Raw genomic sequence first — 19,258 nt, forward strand, 5'->3', positions numbered from 1 at the left:
TGTGTGGAGGGTTCACATTTTTATATATATCTAGCAAAACCCAAATCTTACAGTATTTCTAGATATCCCTAGAATGTTAGTAACACAGAAGTAATGACAGTCTACATGCTGATGGTCTGAATTCCAAACATATTATTTTCCCAGTTACTTGGAAGATGGATGCCCTCAGGTTCTCTGTAAATCACCTCTCTTAATCTTGCCCCTAAACTTTGGTAGGAAGAGAATCTCCCTTATTATTTTATAGATAGTAGCAATTTACGTTTTATTATTCTTCATTATTGATGTTTTGGGGTGGTGTGTGTGTGTGTGCGCACGCACATATATGCAAAAGGAATGGTATTTTGAACAGATAACTATATCATAAAATGTTTCCCTTATTAAATCCAAAGGAATACTAATACATAATTTTTAAAGTGTCATTAATGGTTTTGATTTTTCGTAGATAATTCTTGTCATTGGTGGCACTGGGAGATAAATGGAGCTTTGATGAGCTTTGCTCTTTGCTATGAACATCACTGGAGGAAGCATCTCTGCAACATGCCTCCCTTTGGGTACCTCCATCAAACAAAAGAACTAGATCTGTAATTTCCCATGGGAAGGGAAGAGACATTGAAAGTTTTAGTCCCATGATGAAATAGAGAAATAGTCTTATTTGGGATGATTCAACCATCCTCACCACTACCAAGGTCAAGCAGAGTCATCTCGTGAAGATAATTCCTTTGGCCAGCATTGAGCTATTCACTCACCCGATTAGGATCGATACCATTAACCTGGCGAAGCTGCTCGAGCATCCACTGTGATCTCCGCACGAAAGACGTGGAGCCTTCAAACTGTTTGACCTTTGTGATAGACGCCTGTGTGGGTTTCTTGTTTGTCACTGCCAAGAAAAGACCAGGGAGATTAGTGGGCCTGCAGGCTGGTTTATTTCCTCATTCAGCACTGTTTCTGTGGCACCTACTGTGTGCATGCACGAGGGAGAGAGTCTGAATGAACATGTGCTTTTGGTGGGGGTGGTGAATGCAAAAGAAATAGAAGTTACAGTGTACCCTCTCAAGATGTTTATACTTTAACTGCAAAAGCTGCTTCCTTTACGTCTTCATCCAATCAAACTGAAAACAGCTTAACTGAATAAAACCACAAACCTTTAATGGAAGCTACAAGTGCACAATTACAGCTTGCAGGGAAAGAGGTATGTGGGGCTAACAGGCATCAGGCAGGGTTAGGAGGGTTGAATTTTAAAGGAAGTAAAGGTTACCAGCTCCCTGGGGAACTGTAATGCTTATTTATAGTTTGATAGTCCAGTGTCAATATCTGAGGCTTTGGTGATTAGGAGTAATATCTCAACTCCCAAGTAAATAAATAAATAAAATACAAAAGTAATATTTGGTTTTATAATATCATCCAGTGCGTATATAGTTTGCATCTAATTATGACTATCTGGTTTTCTGGGCACAGCTCCCACCTAAGAAATCCTGAAGTCACTACATACACAGGACCAGGACCATCCCTCCTCAGCCTCAGGCAGTTCTTCCCCTTCCAAGCTGTAGACGGACTTCATCAACTCTCAGACCGATGTCAAAGTCACCCTGAGCATTTATTTCTACATCTGCTTACTTGGTGATTTAGAGACTAAGGATGGTGGGAGAGGTAATTAAGGGTCTTAAAAGTGCTTTCCTAAAAGCTCCTCCTGAGTCCTGGATGTGGAAGTTAGTAAGATTAAACAGAAATGATGTCACAGAGGAATTAGGGAAAGTGGTAAGCACCACTGGCTACAAAGAATTCGATCCTAATCACTGCCTCCAGAAGACTGTGCATCTGTGATAGAAGAAAATACATATTCTTTTTTTCGGTTTCCAGCAACTCTGCAGATGCTTGACAGATGGCAAAAAGGATTCTTGAGGGACAAGGGACAGAAAGCACTTGCTCCAAAGTTGGTGATTAAAGGTCTATGGTTCATGCATTCAAGAGCCCTTTGCAGTATCTGGGGTCACTGAAGTAGGAGAGCAGAGACCATAGCAGAGTGTGGAAGGAAGCCACTCTGCCTTCAGATATGGTAAGCACCCACAAGACCGGTTCTGAAGACTGTATGGCCTCAGTACAATCTTCTCCCTTTGCTCCTAGTCAGTATTTAGTACACTTTTTTTTTTAACTTCAAATAATAATTTGGTTTATTATCCATTATTTCAGCTATATTTGTCTAAAAGTTTCTGAACATTTTACACCAATTAAATTTACTTTTGTGGTTAAAAAGTCATCATCTCCTAAATATTCATGATCAGAGGAAATTTTATAGTCTTCTATCACAAATGACCTTGCTTAACGGGCTCCATCCCATTAGGAATAACTATTCTCCTAAGTAAATTCAGGCAATATTACCAGTGTGCCCAGGACTCTGTCCATCCATTTATTTCAATTTATTTATTTTGTTGCATCTCCTATGATACAAATGGGAGTCCTAACATGTTCCTCTGATAGTTGTACTCTGCTCTTATATTTTAATGTTAAAGAAAACACACACCTGGAATATATGCAGGCCCAAAATGTGCTTAAAAGATTAAAGAAAGAATGCTTTTCAATAACAGGAAAACATGGGTTCCTGTATTAGACGCACACCCCTAAACACACAAAGAGGATTTCCTCCCTTGTTTATGTAAATCATAGGACATTTAAACGTCTTGGGAAACTTGAAGGCTTTCCTTCTAACTTCAGTTAAAGTTGTTATGAACTCCTATTTTTATTTCTGGTCCATTTGTTTCCACTTAGTTTATAGCATTATAAAAACTCAAACACAATGCAGGATCACTGTATAGTCCCAGCATGTTTAAGATTCACATTTTAGGAAGGCAAGTTCCATTGGAAGTTTGTCATTGAAACGGGGACAGGAACCCCACCCATAATGACAAATGTCCCAGCAGAATTCCTCAGTTGTGATCACACTGGACAGTGGTCATTTTTGATGGAAACAGTTACAATTCTATCCATTCTTGCTGTCTTTCCCTATTAGTTTATTCCTTGCCCAGTTCTTGGAGTCTGGCTAGTTTTCCTGGGCACTGAGCCCGGTTTGGTTTAATTTCTGTTGATTGTTATTTTCCCTAACATCCCAGTTTCTATTTTGAAGCAGGTGCCTTAAAATTAAATTATTATATACACATTATATAGAATTAAATACAGAATTTCCCCTTCTAAAATCAAAACGCTTGGCGAAACATACCACAACCATACTTTTTGAGTACTTTACTTGAAGAAACGATGGTTTAAATTCTTCCTTGTTTTAGTATTTTTGGGGTCCACGGATCATAAAAAGGAAGTAAGTCACCCACATTTTAGATGTCTATTTCACCATTTTAGTGAAAAGTAGTAATTCACTTTCTTCTTACAAAAGAAAGTTAATTAAAGCACACCTGGAAAATGCAGTCAAATTACCTATATCAGTATATCATGGGCTGTATCCAACCACCCCCCTATGATACACTCCAATATGAATTATTTTTAATAACTTTAAAGTCCAGATAACCAGGACACTTGCATTATGATTTCAACAATCATGAGGAAAAGAAGCTATATAGGCATTTAAAGGAGCATGGAGGCATGGCACACTGGATAATATTGCAGAGCACCCAGAATTAGCCCATTCCTCCTGTCTCCACTCTGAACATCAGAATCACCTGGGAGCTCTTACAACACACACCCTGAATTGGGTGAGCTGGAACACCTTGGGTGGAGTTCTGACACCAATATTTTAATTCTCCCAAGTGATCTAAGGCACATTGATTGCTGGGAACCAATAAACTTACGTTAATTCGTTCAACAAATATTTATGGAACATTTAGTTTCTGTGAGTAATTTGAAGATTGAACAAGATAAGATTTTGAATCATGAACTTGGATGCAACAAGGGCATAAGAATTATGCAAAAGAAGCCAGGCGAGCTGGGGAGAGCCTGTCTCAAAATAAAAAAGACTGGGGTTGTAGCTTAGTGGTAGAGTGTCCCTGAGTTCTATTTCCAGTGTGGCAAAGGGGGGAAAAATTATGCAGAAGAGTTCTAAAATACAATGGCAGGATATACCAGTCATTTGAGGATCTGGGGTGTTTGGGTGGGAGCTTTAAGGACCAAGATAGAGTTGAGGGAAGTCAGGGAGGCTTCGAGAAGAGCTGCATCTCAGGCAAGACACGGTCATCCCTGTTAGGGACTTCTATGATTCTCCAAACTTGTCCATTCCAACTTAAATAGAGGACTGAACTACCTTTTGAAAACTGGAAGGCTGAGGCAGGAGGATGGCAGGTTCAAGGCTAGCCTCAGCAACTTAGTAAGGCTGTAAGCAACCTAGTGAGACCCTGCCTCAAAATAAGGAAATAAATAGAAAGGGCTGAGGATGTGGTTCAGTGCTTAAGTAACCCTGGGACAAATCCCTGGCACAAATCAATCAATCAATCAAAAACAAAAAATCCAAACAAAACAAAACAACCCCCCCCCCCAAAACTCAGTGATATCGCAAAGTGTTCAGAATAAATGCAGGTCCCTTATCATGACCTGCAAAGCCTGGAGGACCTGGCTCATCTCATTGCCCCTTCTGTTTTGTACTTCAGTTTACTTTTGTGATCACTTCATCCAGGTAGGTTCCCCTAGCATGTTATTTCATTCACCTCACATTCAATATTCATTTAAGAATGGGTTCATTTCAAGCTTTAAATATTCAATGTTTGCCTCTCTGAGACATTTGTGAGGAACAAAATCCAGACGGCTATTGTGTCTCCCAGTCCTAAAACATATACAATATAGATAAATCCCCAGGAGGATATTCTAATCTACTTTCTACCAGTTTGTGTTGTAGGATTATAAATTGACATCGTGCTTTTTAAAAATAGCATTTAATATTTTTAAAAATTCTATTTTATATAGCTTCTAGTTTTGCTCTTGAGATTGAGAATACCCGTGATAATCATTGCCATTATCCTACCATTATTTTATAGATAAGGAAACTGAGGCACAGAAAAAGCTGACTTTCCAAAGTCATCTGTTAATAATTGGAAAAAGTGAAACTTAGACAATGAACTTTGATGCTCTTTCTATTATAAATTTTTGCTGCAATGTCAAATGTCACATTTTATTGGGTACAGGATGCTCATTAAGTAAGAATTAATTGAATCATTGCTTTCCAATAATACTACTACTTGCTGTGATTTTTATAGTTTCCTGAAATGTTATTTCTTTAATATTTCCCTTTAAATAAACCCTCCTTTTTATTTAAATGAATTAATGAAAGACAATATATTAAAGTCATAAATAGATATGCAGTATTGCCTGCCTTAGAGAGGAAACTCTTTGGGAAGAAGTGTGATTAGCAAGTAGAGACGGGAGTTAAGGACCACACCGTCAATGGCCTCCTACAAACAATAAGACAACCAGAATGGCTTCCCTGGGACCACTGAGTTGTACACTTGGGACCCACTTAGGAAACCCAGTTTTGGGGTTACCCAAGCTAATGCTCCTGCTCATTCACTCCCACTTCCTGCAGCTACTACCTTCTCACTGGCATCAGAGGCAGGAGAAGAACAGAGGCAACCAAAGTCAGGTTGTTTTGCTCTCAGCTCTGAACAAAGAATGTGATCTTTATGGCTTTGTGTCTCTTCTTTGACCTTTATGTAGACTTGACCCCACATCTCAGCTAGAGTTAAGAAGCAGTGATACAAATCATTCTGTTCAGAATATCCTTATCATCAACATGCACTTTTCCATCTCACAAACTAATGATCTAACAAGGTCTTTTGAAAAGTGGCCCATCCATGAGACATTTTACAAAAATAAAATCAGACTCCTGGCTCTAATCGCAGGGTGGAGACCACTGGCCTCGACTGTGCCAATCAGAAAATTCTATTTCATTAAGAGCCACTAAGCTGGCCAACAACAAAGTACAATCTAATCTTATTAAACAAGTCTTGCAACAAGGAGGAATTGGTGAACTGATAAGGAAGGGGAAGACAGAAATACATATGACTTGCATATTAAGCAAATAGAAGAATAGCTCACATTCTTCAGGTGATTCTGAGACAGATCCTCCACTTCAAGGTCCAGTGGTGATCTCATTTTTCACAGCATCATGTCTCAACTATTCCAAAAAGGAAAGTCAATTTTGCCTAAGATACAAATTACTATCTCAGCCTTAAAGTACAATTTTAAAGGAAACAATCAGCTTATAAACAAAATCATAACTCACCACCTTTAAATCTTTTCTATCTCATATGTCATAGGTATTGTAAAACATTTACCAACATTTGCACAAACATTTGCTTTACACATTGAACTTAAATTGAATCATCTTATAACTTTATGTGACCATTTCTATAAATTAAAAATAAGAAGTATAGGTGCCAAAAAAAAAAAAAAAACAAACATATCCACAATAAAGTTTGATGTTAAAGCTAGGTGGTTAAAATGCAGAATTTGCAGTTCCTACATACCCAAGCTATCTTTAGGATTCACCAACATAGTCCTATCATGAACTCACCATTTAGGGAGGGCCAGGTTGGTGGTGTGCCTCAGCTCCCAGCTCAGCTGAAGTCTAATGGGCAGACACTTTGATTTGAAGACTGCTCAAGGGAAATAAACAATCTGAGCAAGAAAAGAGCATCCTTCACATACAATCTCACCAGAGCTACTCTTAGGCTGTGTCAGAGGTGACTGGCAAAAAGAAGAAAAAAATACTCTGAAATGTGGGACTGGGAAGTAAAGCAGATTGAGTACATGAATTCCAGGGGCTGGTGTGAGGGAACAAGCCCAGGTGAGAAATGATCTCTTGGGTTGGGCATGGTGGCACACACCTGTAATCCCAGACTCTCAAGAGGTTGAGGCAGGAGGATCACAAGTTCGCAGCTAGCCTTATAACTTACTGAGGCCCTAAGCAACTTAGTGAGACCCTATCTGAAAAGAAAAAAATCAAAAGGGCTGGGGATGTGGCTCAGTGGTAAAGTGCTCCTGGATTCAATCCCTGGTACTAAAAAGAGAGTTGTTGAAACTGGTTTCCTTAATGTTCTAAAATGCTAACGTCTGATAATTCCAGGTAGATATTCATAATATGCACCAGAGTAAATATCAGGTCTCAGGCTGCATCAGCAATTTTATCAAGTGAGACAGCTGAATGTTTACAAAGCATAGGGAAATACCCTTCCTCCTCTGGCTAGCGGGAAGTGGAGCATGGCGCTCTCTACCCAGAAATGATTTTTTGCTTTTCAAACTTTCTCAAAGTTTGTTATAATTTAGGGACATAGTACATGTTTAGATCCATAGTCTACATAATCCAAATTTCTAAAACCAGACCAGTTCTTGAAATTGCCAGTTTTGTCTTAGAGGTCTGCCCTTCTTCTTCTGTTATTTCCTTACTATTTTAAGTACTTCTTGAGTCAACTTTTTTGCTGCTGTGACCAAAAGATCTGACAAGAAGAATTTGAAAGGATGAAAAGTTTATTTGGGGCTCGCTATTTCAGAGGTCTCAGTCCACAGACAGTTGGCTCAATTGCTCTGGGCCTGAGGTGGGGCAGGACATCATAGCAGGAGGGTGTGGCAGAGGAAAGCAGCTCAGGGCATCACACCAGGAAGCAGAGAGCAAGAGAGTTCCCCTCACCACAGACAAAATACACTCCAACGCATGCCCCCAGTGACCCACCTCCTCTAGTCACACCCTACCTGACTACAGTTACCACCCAGTTAATCCCTATCAGTGGATTGATACATTGATTAGGTACATTAAACCAACTATTTCACCTCTGAAATTTTTTGCATTATCTCACACATGAGCTTTTGGGGGACAACTAAATCATAACAGTACTGGAGGCTCTCTGGACAGATTCCTGGACCCATATGGGTCTGACATGGTATTCTATTTTTTAAAATTTTTTAATTTTAAAAAATTTATTTATTCTTTTTAGCTATACATGGCAATAGAGTATATGTTAACATATTATAAATACATGGAGTTAGGATCCCATTCTTATGGTTGTACATGATGTAGTTTCACTGGCTATGAACATAGGAAAGTTATGTCTGATTCATTCTACTGTCTTTCCTATTCCCATTCCTTCTCTTCATTCCCCTTTGTCTAATCCAATGAACTTCTAGTATTCCCTCCCTTGCCCCTTATTGTATGTGAGCATCTACATATCAGAGAGAACATCTGTCCTTCGGTTTTCTTGGGATTGGCTTATTTGACTTAGCACATAGTCTCCAGTTCCATCCATTTACTGGCAAAAGCCATAATTCATTCTTCTTTATGGCTGAGTAATATTCCAAATTTTCCTTATCAATTCATCTGTTGAAGGGTACCTAAGTTGGTTCTATAGCTAAACTGTTGTCAATTGAGCTGCTATAAACATTGATATGACAGAATATTCTTGAATCTGAACATTGGAGGGAAAAATAATAAAAATGGTTACATTTCAGTCAGGAGCACAGAGCCAGTGGGAATGAATGTAGGATTCCCTAAACAGTCCCTATTCCCTTAGTTCTTAAGGGGAAGGAATGTGTAGAATGAGTGCAGAGTGCTCTGAGGAAGTTGAGCTGAACTTTCTCAGTCTCCTGAAGGGCTAATCACAAAGAAAGAAGTTTTCCATAACAAAGAGACCTTACTTGGCATTATTAGTTTCTTGGTCTCCAACTACATTACATTCTCATTTCCAGACAAGAGGAGGGAGAAGATGAGTTGAAGATGGTGATGATGATGTCTAGGAAATGTCTTCAAAGTGATACCAAAAAAAAAAAAAAAAAAAAAAAAAAAAAAAAAAAAAAAAAGGAAACATCTGTGTAGAAAACTCCATTTTAAAATTTATTTATTTTGATTCATTGTATACAATTGGGGTTCAACCGTTGTTTCTCTGGTTGTACATGAAGTAGAGTTGCACCATTTGTGTAATCATACATTTACATAGGGTAATGATGTTTGTTTCATTTTGTTATTTTACCTTCCCCCCATACCCTCCCATCCTTCTTTTTCTCTATACAATCCATCCTTCCTCCATTCTTGCCTCCCTCCCAGCCCCTGTTATGTATCATCATCTGCTTATCAAAGAGATCATTCATCCTTTGGATTTTTGGGATTGGCTTATCTCACTTAGCATGATATTCTCCAACTGCATCCATTTACCTGCAAATGCCATAGTTTATTCTTTATGGCTGAGTAATAGTCCATTATGTATATACCACAGTTTCTTTACCCATTCATCAATTGAAGGGCATCTCGATTGGTTCCACCATCTGGCTATTGTGAATTGAGCAGCTATGAACATTGATGTGGCTGCATCTCTGTAGTATGCTGATTTTAAGTCCTTTGGGTATAGGCCAAGGAGTGGGATAGCTGGGTCAAATGGTGGTTCCATTCCACGTTTTCTAAGGAATCTCCACACTGCTTTCCAGAGTGGCTGCACCAATTTGCAACCCCACCAGTAACGTATGAGTGTACCTTTCTCCCCACATCCCCACCAATACCTATTGTTGCCGTATTCTTGATAATCGCCATTCTAATTGGGGTGAGATGGAATCTTAGGGTAGTTTTGATTTGCATTTCTCTTATTACTAGAGATGTTGAACACTCTTTCATATATCTGTTGATTGCTTGTAGATCTTCTGTGAAGTGTCTCCTCATTTCCTTAGCCCATTTATTGATTGGGTTATGTGTAAAGTTTTTTGAGTTCTTTATAGATTCTGGAAATCAGTGCTCTTTCTGAAGTATGAGTGGCAAAGATTTTCTCCCACTCTGTAGGCTCTTTCTTCACATTGTTGATAGTTTCCTTTGCTGAGAAAAAGCTTTTTAGTTTGAATCTATCCCAATTATTGATTCCTGCTTTTATTTCTTGTGCTTTGGGAGTCATGGTAAGGAAGTCTGGTCCTACGCCAACATGATGAAGATTGGACCTACTTTTCCTTCTATAAGGTGCAGGGTCTCTGGTCTGATTCCAAGGTCCTTGATTCATTTTGAGTTGAGTTTTGTGCAAGGTGAGAGACAGGGGTTAGTTTCATTTTGCTGCATATGGATTTCCAGTTTTCTCAGCACCATTTGTTGAAGAGGCTATCTTTTCTCCATTGTATGTTTTTGGCACCTTTGTCTAGTACAAGAAAACTGTATTTATGTGGGTTTGTCACTGTGTCCTCTATTCTGTACCACTGATCTACCTGTCTATTTTGGTGCCAATACCACATCATTTTTGTTATTATTGCTCTGTAGTATAGATGAAAGTCTGGTATTGTGATACCCCCAGCTTCACTCTTTCTGCTGAGGATTGCTTTAGCTATTCTGGGTCTCTTATTCTTCCAAATGAATTTTGTGATTGCTTGCTCTATTTCTATGAGGTACATCATTAGGATTTTAATTGGAATTGCATTGAATCTGTATAGTACTTTTGGTAGTATGGTCACTTTGACAATATTAATTATGCCTATCCAAGAACATGGGAGATCTTTCCATCTTCTAAGGTTTTCTTTGATTTCTTTCTTTAGTGTTCTGTAGTTCTCATTGTAGAGGTCTTTCACCTCTTTTGTTAGATTGATTTCTAAGTATTTTATTTTTTTTTGAGGCTATTGTGATTGGGGTAGTTTTCCTAATTTCTCTTTGAGAGGATTCATCACTTATGAATAAAAATGTATTAGACTTATGAGCATTGATTTTATATCCTTCTACTTTACTGAATTCATTATGAGTTCTAGACATTTTCTGGTGGATTTTTTTCAGCTCCTCTAAACATAGAATCATGTCATTGGCAAATGTGCATAGTTTGAGTTCTTCTTTTCCTATTTGTATTCCTTTAATTCTTTGGTCTGTCTAATTTATCTGACTAGATGTTAAATGGAAGTGGTGAAAGAGGCATCCCGGCCTTATTCCAGTTTTTACGGGGAATGCCTTGGTTTGTATCTATTGTCATTTTGTACATTTGGTGTCCCAAACCTCTTGTATTTGATTTTCCATTTCATTCTTCAGATTTGGAAATTTTCTGATATTATTTCATTGAATAGGTTGTTCATTCCTTTGGTTTGTTTCTCTAAGCCTTCCTCAATCCCAATAATTCTTAAATTTGGTCTTTTCATGATATCCCATAATTCTTGGAGGTTCTGTTCATAATTTCTTACCATCTTCTTTGTTTGATCAACTTTGTTTTCAAGATTAAATATTTTGTCTTCAATGTCTGAGGTTCTATCTTCCAGGTGTTCTAGCCAATTGGTTATGCTTTCTATGGAATCTTTAATTTGGTTTATTATTTCTTTCATTTCAAGAATTTCTGTTTGGTTCTTTTCAGAATCTCTATCTCTTTATTGAAATGATCCTTTGCTTCTTGCATTTGCTCTTTTAACTGTTGATTGGTGCGAACATTTAATGCCTGCATTTGATCTTATTTCATTGTTTGCTTCTCTGATCATTTTAATTATGTACATTCTTAACTCCCTTTCTGACATTTCTTCTGCCATGCTGTCATTGGATTTTACTGATGTAACATCTAGGTTTGTTTGGGACACTTTCTTCCCTTGTTTTCTCATATTGTTCATGTATCTTCCCCTCTAGCAGTGCAAATCTGAGGTATTACAGTTCCCCCCTATAGACTTATAGTGTCTCTGTAGGTTTCCAATACCTCACCCTGAAGTGAGGGATCAATATTAGCAGCACACCATACAAATAATATGCATCCTTAACTCAAATAGTCCCTTTTAAGATATTAATAATATTGTCATAATAGATGGAGATTATGAGTTTGATTATTATCTACAACTTAGCCAATAGGTTTGGAATAAGGACCACAATTTCTAAAGGTGGACAAAGAGGATGGGGAATGGTATAGGATACAATGTTAATGAGATAAGAAGAGTGTCTATAGAGGTACTATGTCATAGGAGTAGTGAAAGTGGAATTAAAAGAAATTGGTTGTTAGCATGTGAAAAGGGAGACAGGGTCTCCAAGGAGACAGATAGATAAGAGAAAAATAGAGAGGTTGAGAAAAATATTAATAAAAGTGGGAATAATAGTAGGTATAATAGGAATAATTGTAATATTACTACTAATAAAAAAATCTACAAAAAACTATACAGTACTTTTCAAACCTCCTTGTCTTCAGTAGCCTGATGTCTGGGAGGAACTTGATAATGCAGTGACCCAAAAAGGATTCTGCCCCTCTAGGGATGATGGCCTCCAGGTGGGGTATAATCCCTGCTAGCGGGCAGAGGCGCCTCCACGTGTTGACAGATGGTCAACCACAGTGGCCGGGCTGGTGCTGGCCTTGGTCTCTGGGCCTGCCTCCCCCATGTGGAAGTCTCTAAAAAATCCTTCTTTTATAAAGAAGTTTGGATAAGTCCTTTGATAGGAGAGGAATAAGAAATATTTTGCATCAGGCACTCTTAGGAAAGCTGCCTTTAATATGAATATGCAGCACTGTTCCAGAATAGCTAATGACTACACATTAATAGAGCAAGCGAACATCCTATGTCAACTCTGCTGGAAGTACTAGGTTGTTTCAATAGTTTCAAATTACCAATAGGGAGGCATTATTAGCTTTGGAATAGGTATTATTACCTTTGTCATAGACCCATATGAGATCTAATTGATATTTTGAAACATCTATCCCCTTCTAATTTTAATCTTCTTTATCTAATTTATAATTATACTTTTAAAAAAACTTACAAAATATGTAGATTTTTATTTTGAAGGATATTCTATTTTTCAAGTCAATGACAGGTTCAGGTATAGTGAAACAGTCTTAATTAAATTTTAAGCCTGAAATCTTCCTGGACGCTTAACCTCAGAAGGCCTGAATTCTCCAGTGCCCTCCCTAGATTAAGACCACAATGTCATCTATATTATTAATTGAAACACAGTGCTAATTGATGGATGCATGAATAAGTGAATGAGTGAAAAACTGGCTGGCTCCTCAACTAAAGGAAGAACTGTTCTTGGGTCTACTACAAAGCATGAACAAACCAAAAACTTATTTCAGATTAAATTTATTAGTTTCAAAATCAAGCCATAGGTTTAAGAGACACCTGAACATTTTCTTACTGGAAACGAGGGAGATCCTAAGAATAAGTAAGTGGGAAAAAAAGTGCAAGAACCAAGAAATTATAGAAATATGAGAACCCAAAAGGAGAGAAATTTGGAGGTTACAACCTATTGCAACAATCTCTTTTCTTCCAATTTAATTCTAACAGCATCTCTCTCAATTAATTCTGTTTGTTTCAGCCTCTCTGAAAGTATGATTTTTGGTTTGAGATTCAGCCACTCAAGATTTTCCATCATGTTTGAATTTTTTAAATATCCTCAGACAATCCCCCCATTAACCTACAGAGAAAGTCAATCTGCATTCACTGGTGTAAAAGGGAAATGAAATACACAATGAATTATAAAGCCTGGTTAATATTAGTTATTGCAACTTTACATTTTATATGGAAAGGATATAACAGGTGCTATTCATGTAATGTAACCATGAAACAAACAAACAGGCTTCAACCGAGGGAGTAAATGCCCAGAACTGTGACGATTGTGATGGTTTCTGAAGGAGACTAAATTCAATACCAACGACTGTAATATACAACAAAGTTATCAAAAGGGGTTAACTACAATCAAAATCTTATTTTCTTCTTGCTTCCTCAATTCTGGAAAATGATGTAAATGTTGTTTTTGATCTATTCTTAGGAGATTTACAAACAGATTATCAAAAAACAAAGGCATCAAAGAATCAGCTACCTGACTCAAGAACAAATTAAATTTCTCCACCAAAACCTCAAAGACTGGGAATAAAAATGTGAGACAGAGTCCCTTAATGTTCTTCTTTCTTTTAGCATTATCACTATAAACTGAAAAATATAGGCTAAGCAGTAACTCTCTTCAGGGAAATGTCCTACTTGGTAGAAATTCAGCACATATTTCACCTGAGAGAACAGAGCAGCAGCATTCTTAGAGTTCAGATACCCTTTACAATGAGAGGAGATGGAAGCTTCACTCACCTGAAGCTATGGAAGAGGGCACTCACCACCCCCTGTGCAAGGAAAGGCCTGCTACTGTGCTGTCATACCAGGAGGCCTGGTCCCCCACTACTGAGCAGAAGCTTTCAAAATAGTGTAAAGGAACCATGGAAGGATGTTACATGGATACGGATCTCCTTATGTGAGAAGACTGCTAGAGGGGTCAGGGAGAGGGTGGTAAGGGGAAAGAGAGACACCGAAACTTGAAGGAGACAGAGGAAGACGGATAATTTTCTAATGGACCAGGTACTAAACATATACTATCAGTAGGATTTTGGAAAAAATCAAAGCTGTTATTACTTTGCAAGCACAAACTGTCAAATATAATTATGATTATCAGTCAAGTCAAGACAGATTTATCAGTTCTCTCCACCACTACCACTCACTCAATACTTTTAATCATACATTTTAAATGAGGGTGGGTGTACATCACTGATATACTGAAAGAAAGTGAATGATGTCACTAGGAGCCTGTCGCCTTCACTCTTTACTGTGCTAAAATGGGGAATAAAATCTAGCAAAATGATCTGGTTAAAACAAAGTTCAACTATGTTAGTGAAAATTATCTGAAGTTAAAATTAGCTGAGTTTGCCCTGGCAAACCGTAGGTGATATCTACTAAAGATAAATGTGCATATGCTTTATGACTTGAGAATTCCAATCTTGGAATATATTGATCCAGTATTAGTGCTATGTCCTCTCTCCTGCCTAAAGCAACCCAAAATGGACAAAGCACATGAAACAATGGCTTCAAGGCACTGGGTATCAGGCAATGGTGGACAGTGACCCCTTGAAAGATAGAAAATAAATGAGAGGAGTCCTACAATTGCCCAGTTTACTGCTTTAATAAAGTTTCCAGCCTGTGGTGCTGGGAAAAGGAGCCAGCTAGAGACTGGGAGACTCCTGAGCTGATAGGACAGTCCCGAGAGCCCAGGGAAACTGAGAACTATACAGAAAGAAAATGCCAGAGACATGCAGAGATTTGCCACTGAGTGCTCAGCTGAGTATTTTTCACCATGTGTATGTGAGGACACTACCTGAGGTCAGAGAAACAACTACTTCAAATGAAGAGAAGATAGAACCTTCCACGCTCACTCAGGGTCAGGAAGAATGCCTGTCTTACCAGTCAGAATGGAGAGCCTCAAGATTCATGAAATACTGGATAGAACACACAGAAGAATCTTATCTCATTAGTAACAAATAACCAGCCCCAGACTGAACAATGCTCTAGTCTATCCTGCCAAATGACCATGTAGCACAGAGTTTATAACATACAAAAAAGCAAGAATGTATGACAAGACAGCAAAACTTGGGATGGGAGAAATGGAGGTGAACTCTTGTGAGGTTCTTAAATGATACGTGAAATAGTATAAGACCAAGTGAAGGCACAGTGTGCTAAGCCTGAAGCAACCACTAAAATAATAAAACAAAGAGTCATGGCTACAATGGATATGTTAACTTGGCTGGCCCACAGTGCTCAGATATATAGTGAAACATTCTTCTGGATGTTTTAGTGGGGTGTTTTCGGAGGAGATTAACATTTAAATTGGTGGACTTTGAATAAGGCAGAGTGCCCTCCTAGACACAGGTGGGCCTTATCCATTCAGTTGAAGGCCCAAAGAGCAGGAGACTGAGATCCCCAGAGCAGGAAGGCACTCTGCCAGCAGATGGCCTTGACACTTGTGTTGCAACAACAGCTCTTTCTTGGGCCTCTGGCCTGCAAATTTTGGATTTGCCAATCTCCATAATCATTGAGCCAGTTCCTTAAAATATGTTTGTGTGTGTGTGTGTGTGTGTGTGTGTGTGTAGATGCTCCTTGATTCACAATTGGGTTATGTTAGAATGACCTCATCGTAAGGCAAAAATATAGTAAGTCAGAAATGCCTGTAATAAACTAAAGAGAAAAAAGAAAAAAGAAGAAAAAAGAAATGCCAGAGTAACATACATGTTTGTTGTGAGAAAAAAAAAAAAAAAAAAAGAAATGCCTGTAACATATCTAACCTTTTAGGTACCAGAGTTTAGTCTACTTACCTCACACACACTTAGGATCAACAGTTGGGCAAAATCATCTAACAGAAAACCTATTTTACAATGAAGGACTGAATATCTCATATAATTTACCGAACACTGTATTGAAAGTGAAAAACAGAATAGCTGTGTAAGTTCACTTTTGTGTCATCACATAATTGAAAAAATTGTAAGTCAAGCCATGTAAATTTGGAACTGTCTGCATACTTGGCCTATTGGTTCTGTTTCTCTGGATAACCCTCACTATCAAGATAGCAACAAAGAAAAAATTCCATTCATAATAGCACTAAAAGATAAAATACTTAGGGGAAAACACACTTAATCAAAGAAGTACTAAATGGACACTGAAAATTAAAAAACAGTGTTGAAAGACAGTAACACTTAAATAAATGTAAAAACATCTCATGTTCAAGGACTGGAGGAATCAATGTTGTTAAGTGGCCCAAAATTCCCAAATGAATCTTGAGTTGAAATGAAGAGATACAGTGGTCATGGGTCAGAAAACTCAGTACTATTAAGACACCAATTTTCCCCAATTTGATCGATAGATCTGATGATATTTAAACCAAAATTCTAGCAGGTTTTAAAATTTTTGGAACACAGAAAATTCTTATAAAAATTCACATGGAAATGCAAAAGGCTGGAAGAACAAAAACAACTTGGAAAAAAGAAAACAATGTTGACTTACCTGATCTGTTAAAAGATTTATTTAAAAGTAAACTCATCAAGACAATGTGCTGCTGGCATTGAAACACACATAGATCTGTGGTATACAAGAGAGGTCAGAAAAAGATTCTGCACATACATTGAAAACTGGGTTTCAGTAAAAGACCACAGTGGGGAAAGGATAGCTTTTTCAACAGGTGATACTGGAACAACCAAGTAGACACATGCAAAAAAAGGAACTTGTTTGTACTTTGTACCCTACATAAAAATTAAGTCAAAAGGATGATAGACATAAAAGGTAAAGATCTCAAACAATAAAACTTTTAGAAGACAATCTTTATGACCTTGAGTTAGGCAGATATATATATATCAACCCAGTGTACTATTCATGAAAGAATTCATTAAGGAGTAGAATTTCATGAAAATCAAAAACTTCTGTTCTTGAAGAGACTGAAAAGAGAAGTTATAAATTAGGAAAAAATGTCTGCGAATCATTTTTCTGATAAAGTACTTGTATTGAGAGTATTAGTTTGAAACTCAAAACTCAATAAAGTGTAAAAAACAAAACAAAACAAAACAAACAACCCAACTTAAAGATGCAGAAGATTTGAATGAACATGTGGCTGAAGGTGTGGGGCTCGTTCAGGTGTAGAGCACTTGCCCAGAGTGGGTGAGGCCCTGGGTTTGATCTCCAACACTGTCTCTTCTGGAACATTTCTGTCTTAATTACCCTGAAGTTGAAGCTTCCATTTCCCCTTTTCAGACTTCTTCCACTGTGCCTGAGAACAGGCTTGATTCTTTCTTTGTAATGAGAAGTTTTCATTATAAAGGCTAGTGCTCAAAACCTGTTCATTCTTCTGAGAAATGTGGGGTGAAGATTGCGACGTGTGCTTTGTCACCCACCTGCTCCTTGACCCATCACTCCTCAGCCCCCTATTACTCTTCAGAAACTCCTCTTAGTTAAAACCCCTTCTAATGATGACCTCCTGGCCTTTTCTGTTTTCATCTTCTTTGCTTCATTGCACTACTCCCTAAATCTAGATAAAGTTTCTTTTTAAATTTAATTATTTATTTATTTTTAAATTTTTTAGACTGCATTTTGATTCATTGTACACAAATGGGATGAATCTAGATAAAGTTTTTGATGATTAATTTTAACTTGATGAGTCAAAAGGGGTTCAGATTAAACATTGCTTCTGCTTATGTCCATAAGGTTGTTTCCAGATGAAATTAGCATTTGAATTAGCAGACTCAGTAAAGAAGATACCTATCTGTCTGTCCATCCATCCATCCATCCATCTAGCTTATACATATGAGTAGGTTTTGTTTCTCTGGAGAACCCTAATACAAACCCCAAGACATTTTTCAGGCACAAAGAAACCTTTCGGGCACAATAGTCAGAATCCAGGAGAACCTGCTACAGTCTAGGGGAGAGGAGACCATGGTGACTCAGACTAGGTGGCAGTGGTGAAGACATAGAGAAAAGGGGCTGGTCTTCCTCACTCTCTAGAGCTATCAACCCTCCAGACAGACATCCTCAATGTCAGTCACCATGTTCCAGTCATCTTTGTACTCTGATGCCTCGTATATTGGAGGCCATTGTCAATATGACACTCACATAACTCCACGTCCATTAGAAATAAGCAAGTATCTGCTGTATGTACTGATGACTGTGGTTAGAAAGATCTCATCCACACTATTCTTTTTGGGTCATATCTCTGGTTTTCTATTTTATAAAGTCTAGGGTCATTTAAGGGAAGCGGTGGTGGAGGTAAGAAGCAGGCATGCCTGACTTCTAGACTCTTCTGTGTGGAAGAGCTGCCTCTCCCACACAGAAAGCCAGCCTCTCAGCATCTCTACATCTCTGTGACTTTTGCTGCGAATTCCAAGGTGGAACACATTGTTATGCATGTCATTAGTATTTATGCAGCAGCCTACGAATTGTTTCTGAAATAAATGATGCCACTTGTGTTAAATGATTTCTTCATAAGAAAAATCCCTGGGGTCTTTTCCAAAGCACAGCCTTGATGAAGATTCAGAATAAAAGGAGTAAAACACCTGACCCTCCGGTGCTGGATGAGCAGCGATGTGCTTAGCTTTCTCTATTCAATTCCCCACTGACAATTCCTACATAAATCGCAACATAATTGGAGGACAAACTGTCTTGAGGAGATGAGGTGCAACTATCACTGCATTAGCTCTTCTGAAAACTCAGCTGGTCGCAAGGCCTGCAAGCCTCCATTTGCTTGCCTCACAGTATCTTTCCTCTCCCTCAGATGGGTAGCCCAAACCAGAAACTATTCTGATAAACCCAATCTGAATAAGAGAATGGTCCCTACACTAAGTCACTTCTCCACGATAAAGAGAGGGTGTGGTTCTCAGTAAACACCAAAGGCAATCACTAAACTTCTTTCCACCATGTTCAGAAATGTAGCTAAGTGCTTCTATAACTTTTTGGTGTCTATACCATAAAGTGAGTTCCTCAATCTCACTGACTGTCACTATATCTTCTGTTGGAAAGGTAAAGGTATTATATTTAAAAAATGAACAGCAGTAATGAGCATTGTGGATAGGTATGG

General features: G+C 38.1%; 1 protein-coding gene across 4 annotated transcripts in view; it reads right to left on the reverse strand.

Annotated features, from left to right (window-relative positions):
* Stxbp6 (syntaxin binding protein 6) overlaps window positions 1-19,258 on the reverse strand; it is a 241,840-nt gene that overhangs the window by 47,759 nt on the left and 174,823 nt on the right. For all 4 annotated transcript variants that reach the window (XM_047542045.1, XM_047542044.1, XM_047542046.1 and 1 more), the window contains one exon: window positions 747-877. In XM_047542045.1, coding sequence (XP_047398001.1) covers window positions 747-877 — 131 coding nt within the window. The remainder of the gene's footprint in view (window positions 1-746; window positions 878-19,258) is intronic.

The sequence above is a fragment of the Sciurus carolinensis genome, chromosome 2 (genome assembly GCF_902686445.1).
Source record: "Sciurus carolinensis chromosome 2, mSciCar1.2, whole genome shotgun sequence".
Lineage (NCBI taxonomy): Eukaryota > Metazoa > Chordata > Mammalia > Rodentia > Sciuridae > Sciurus > Sciurus carolinensis.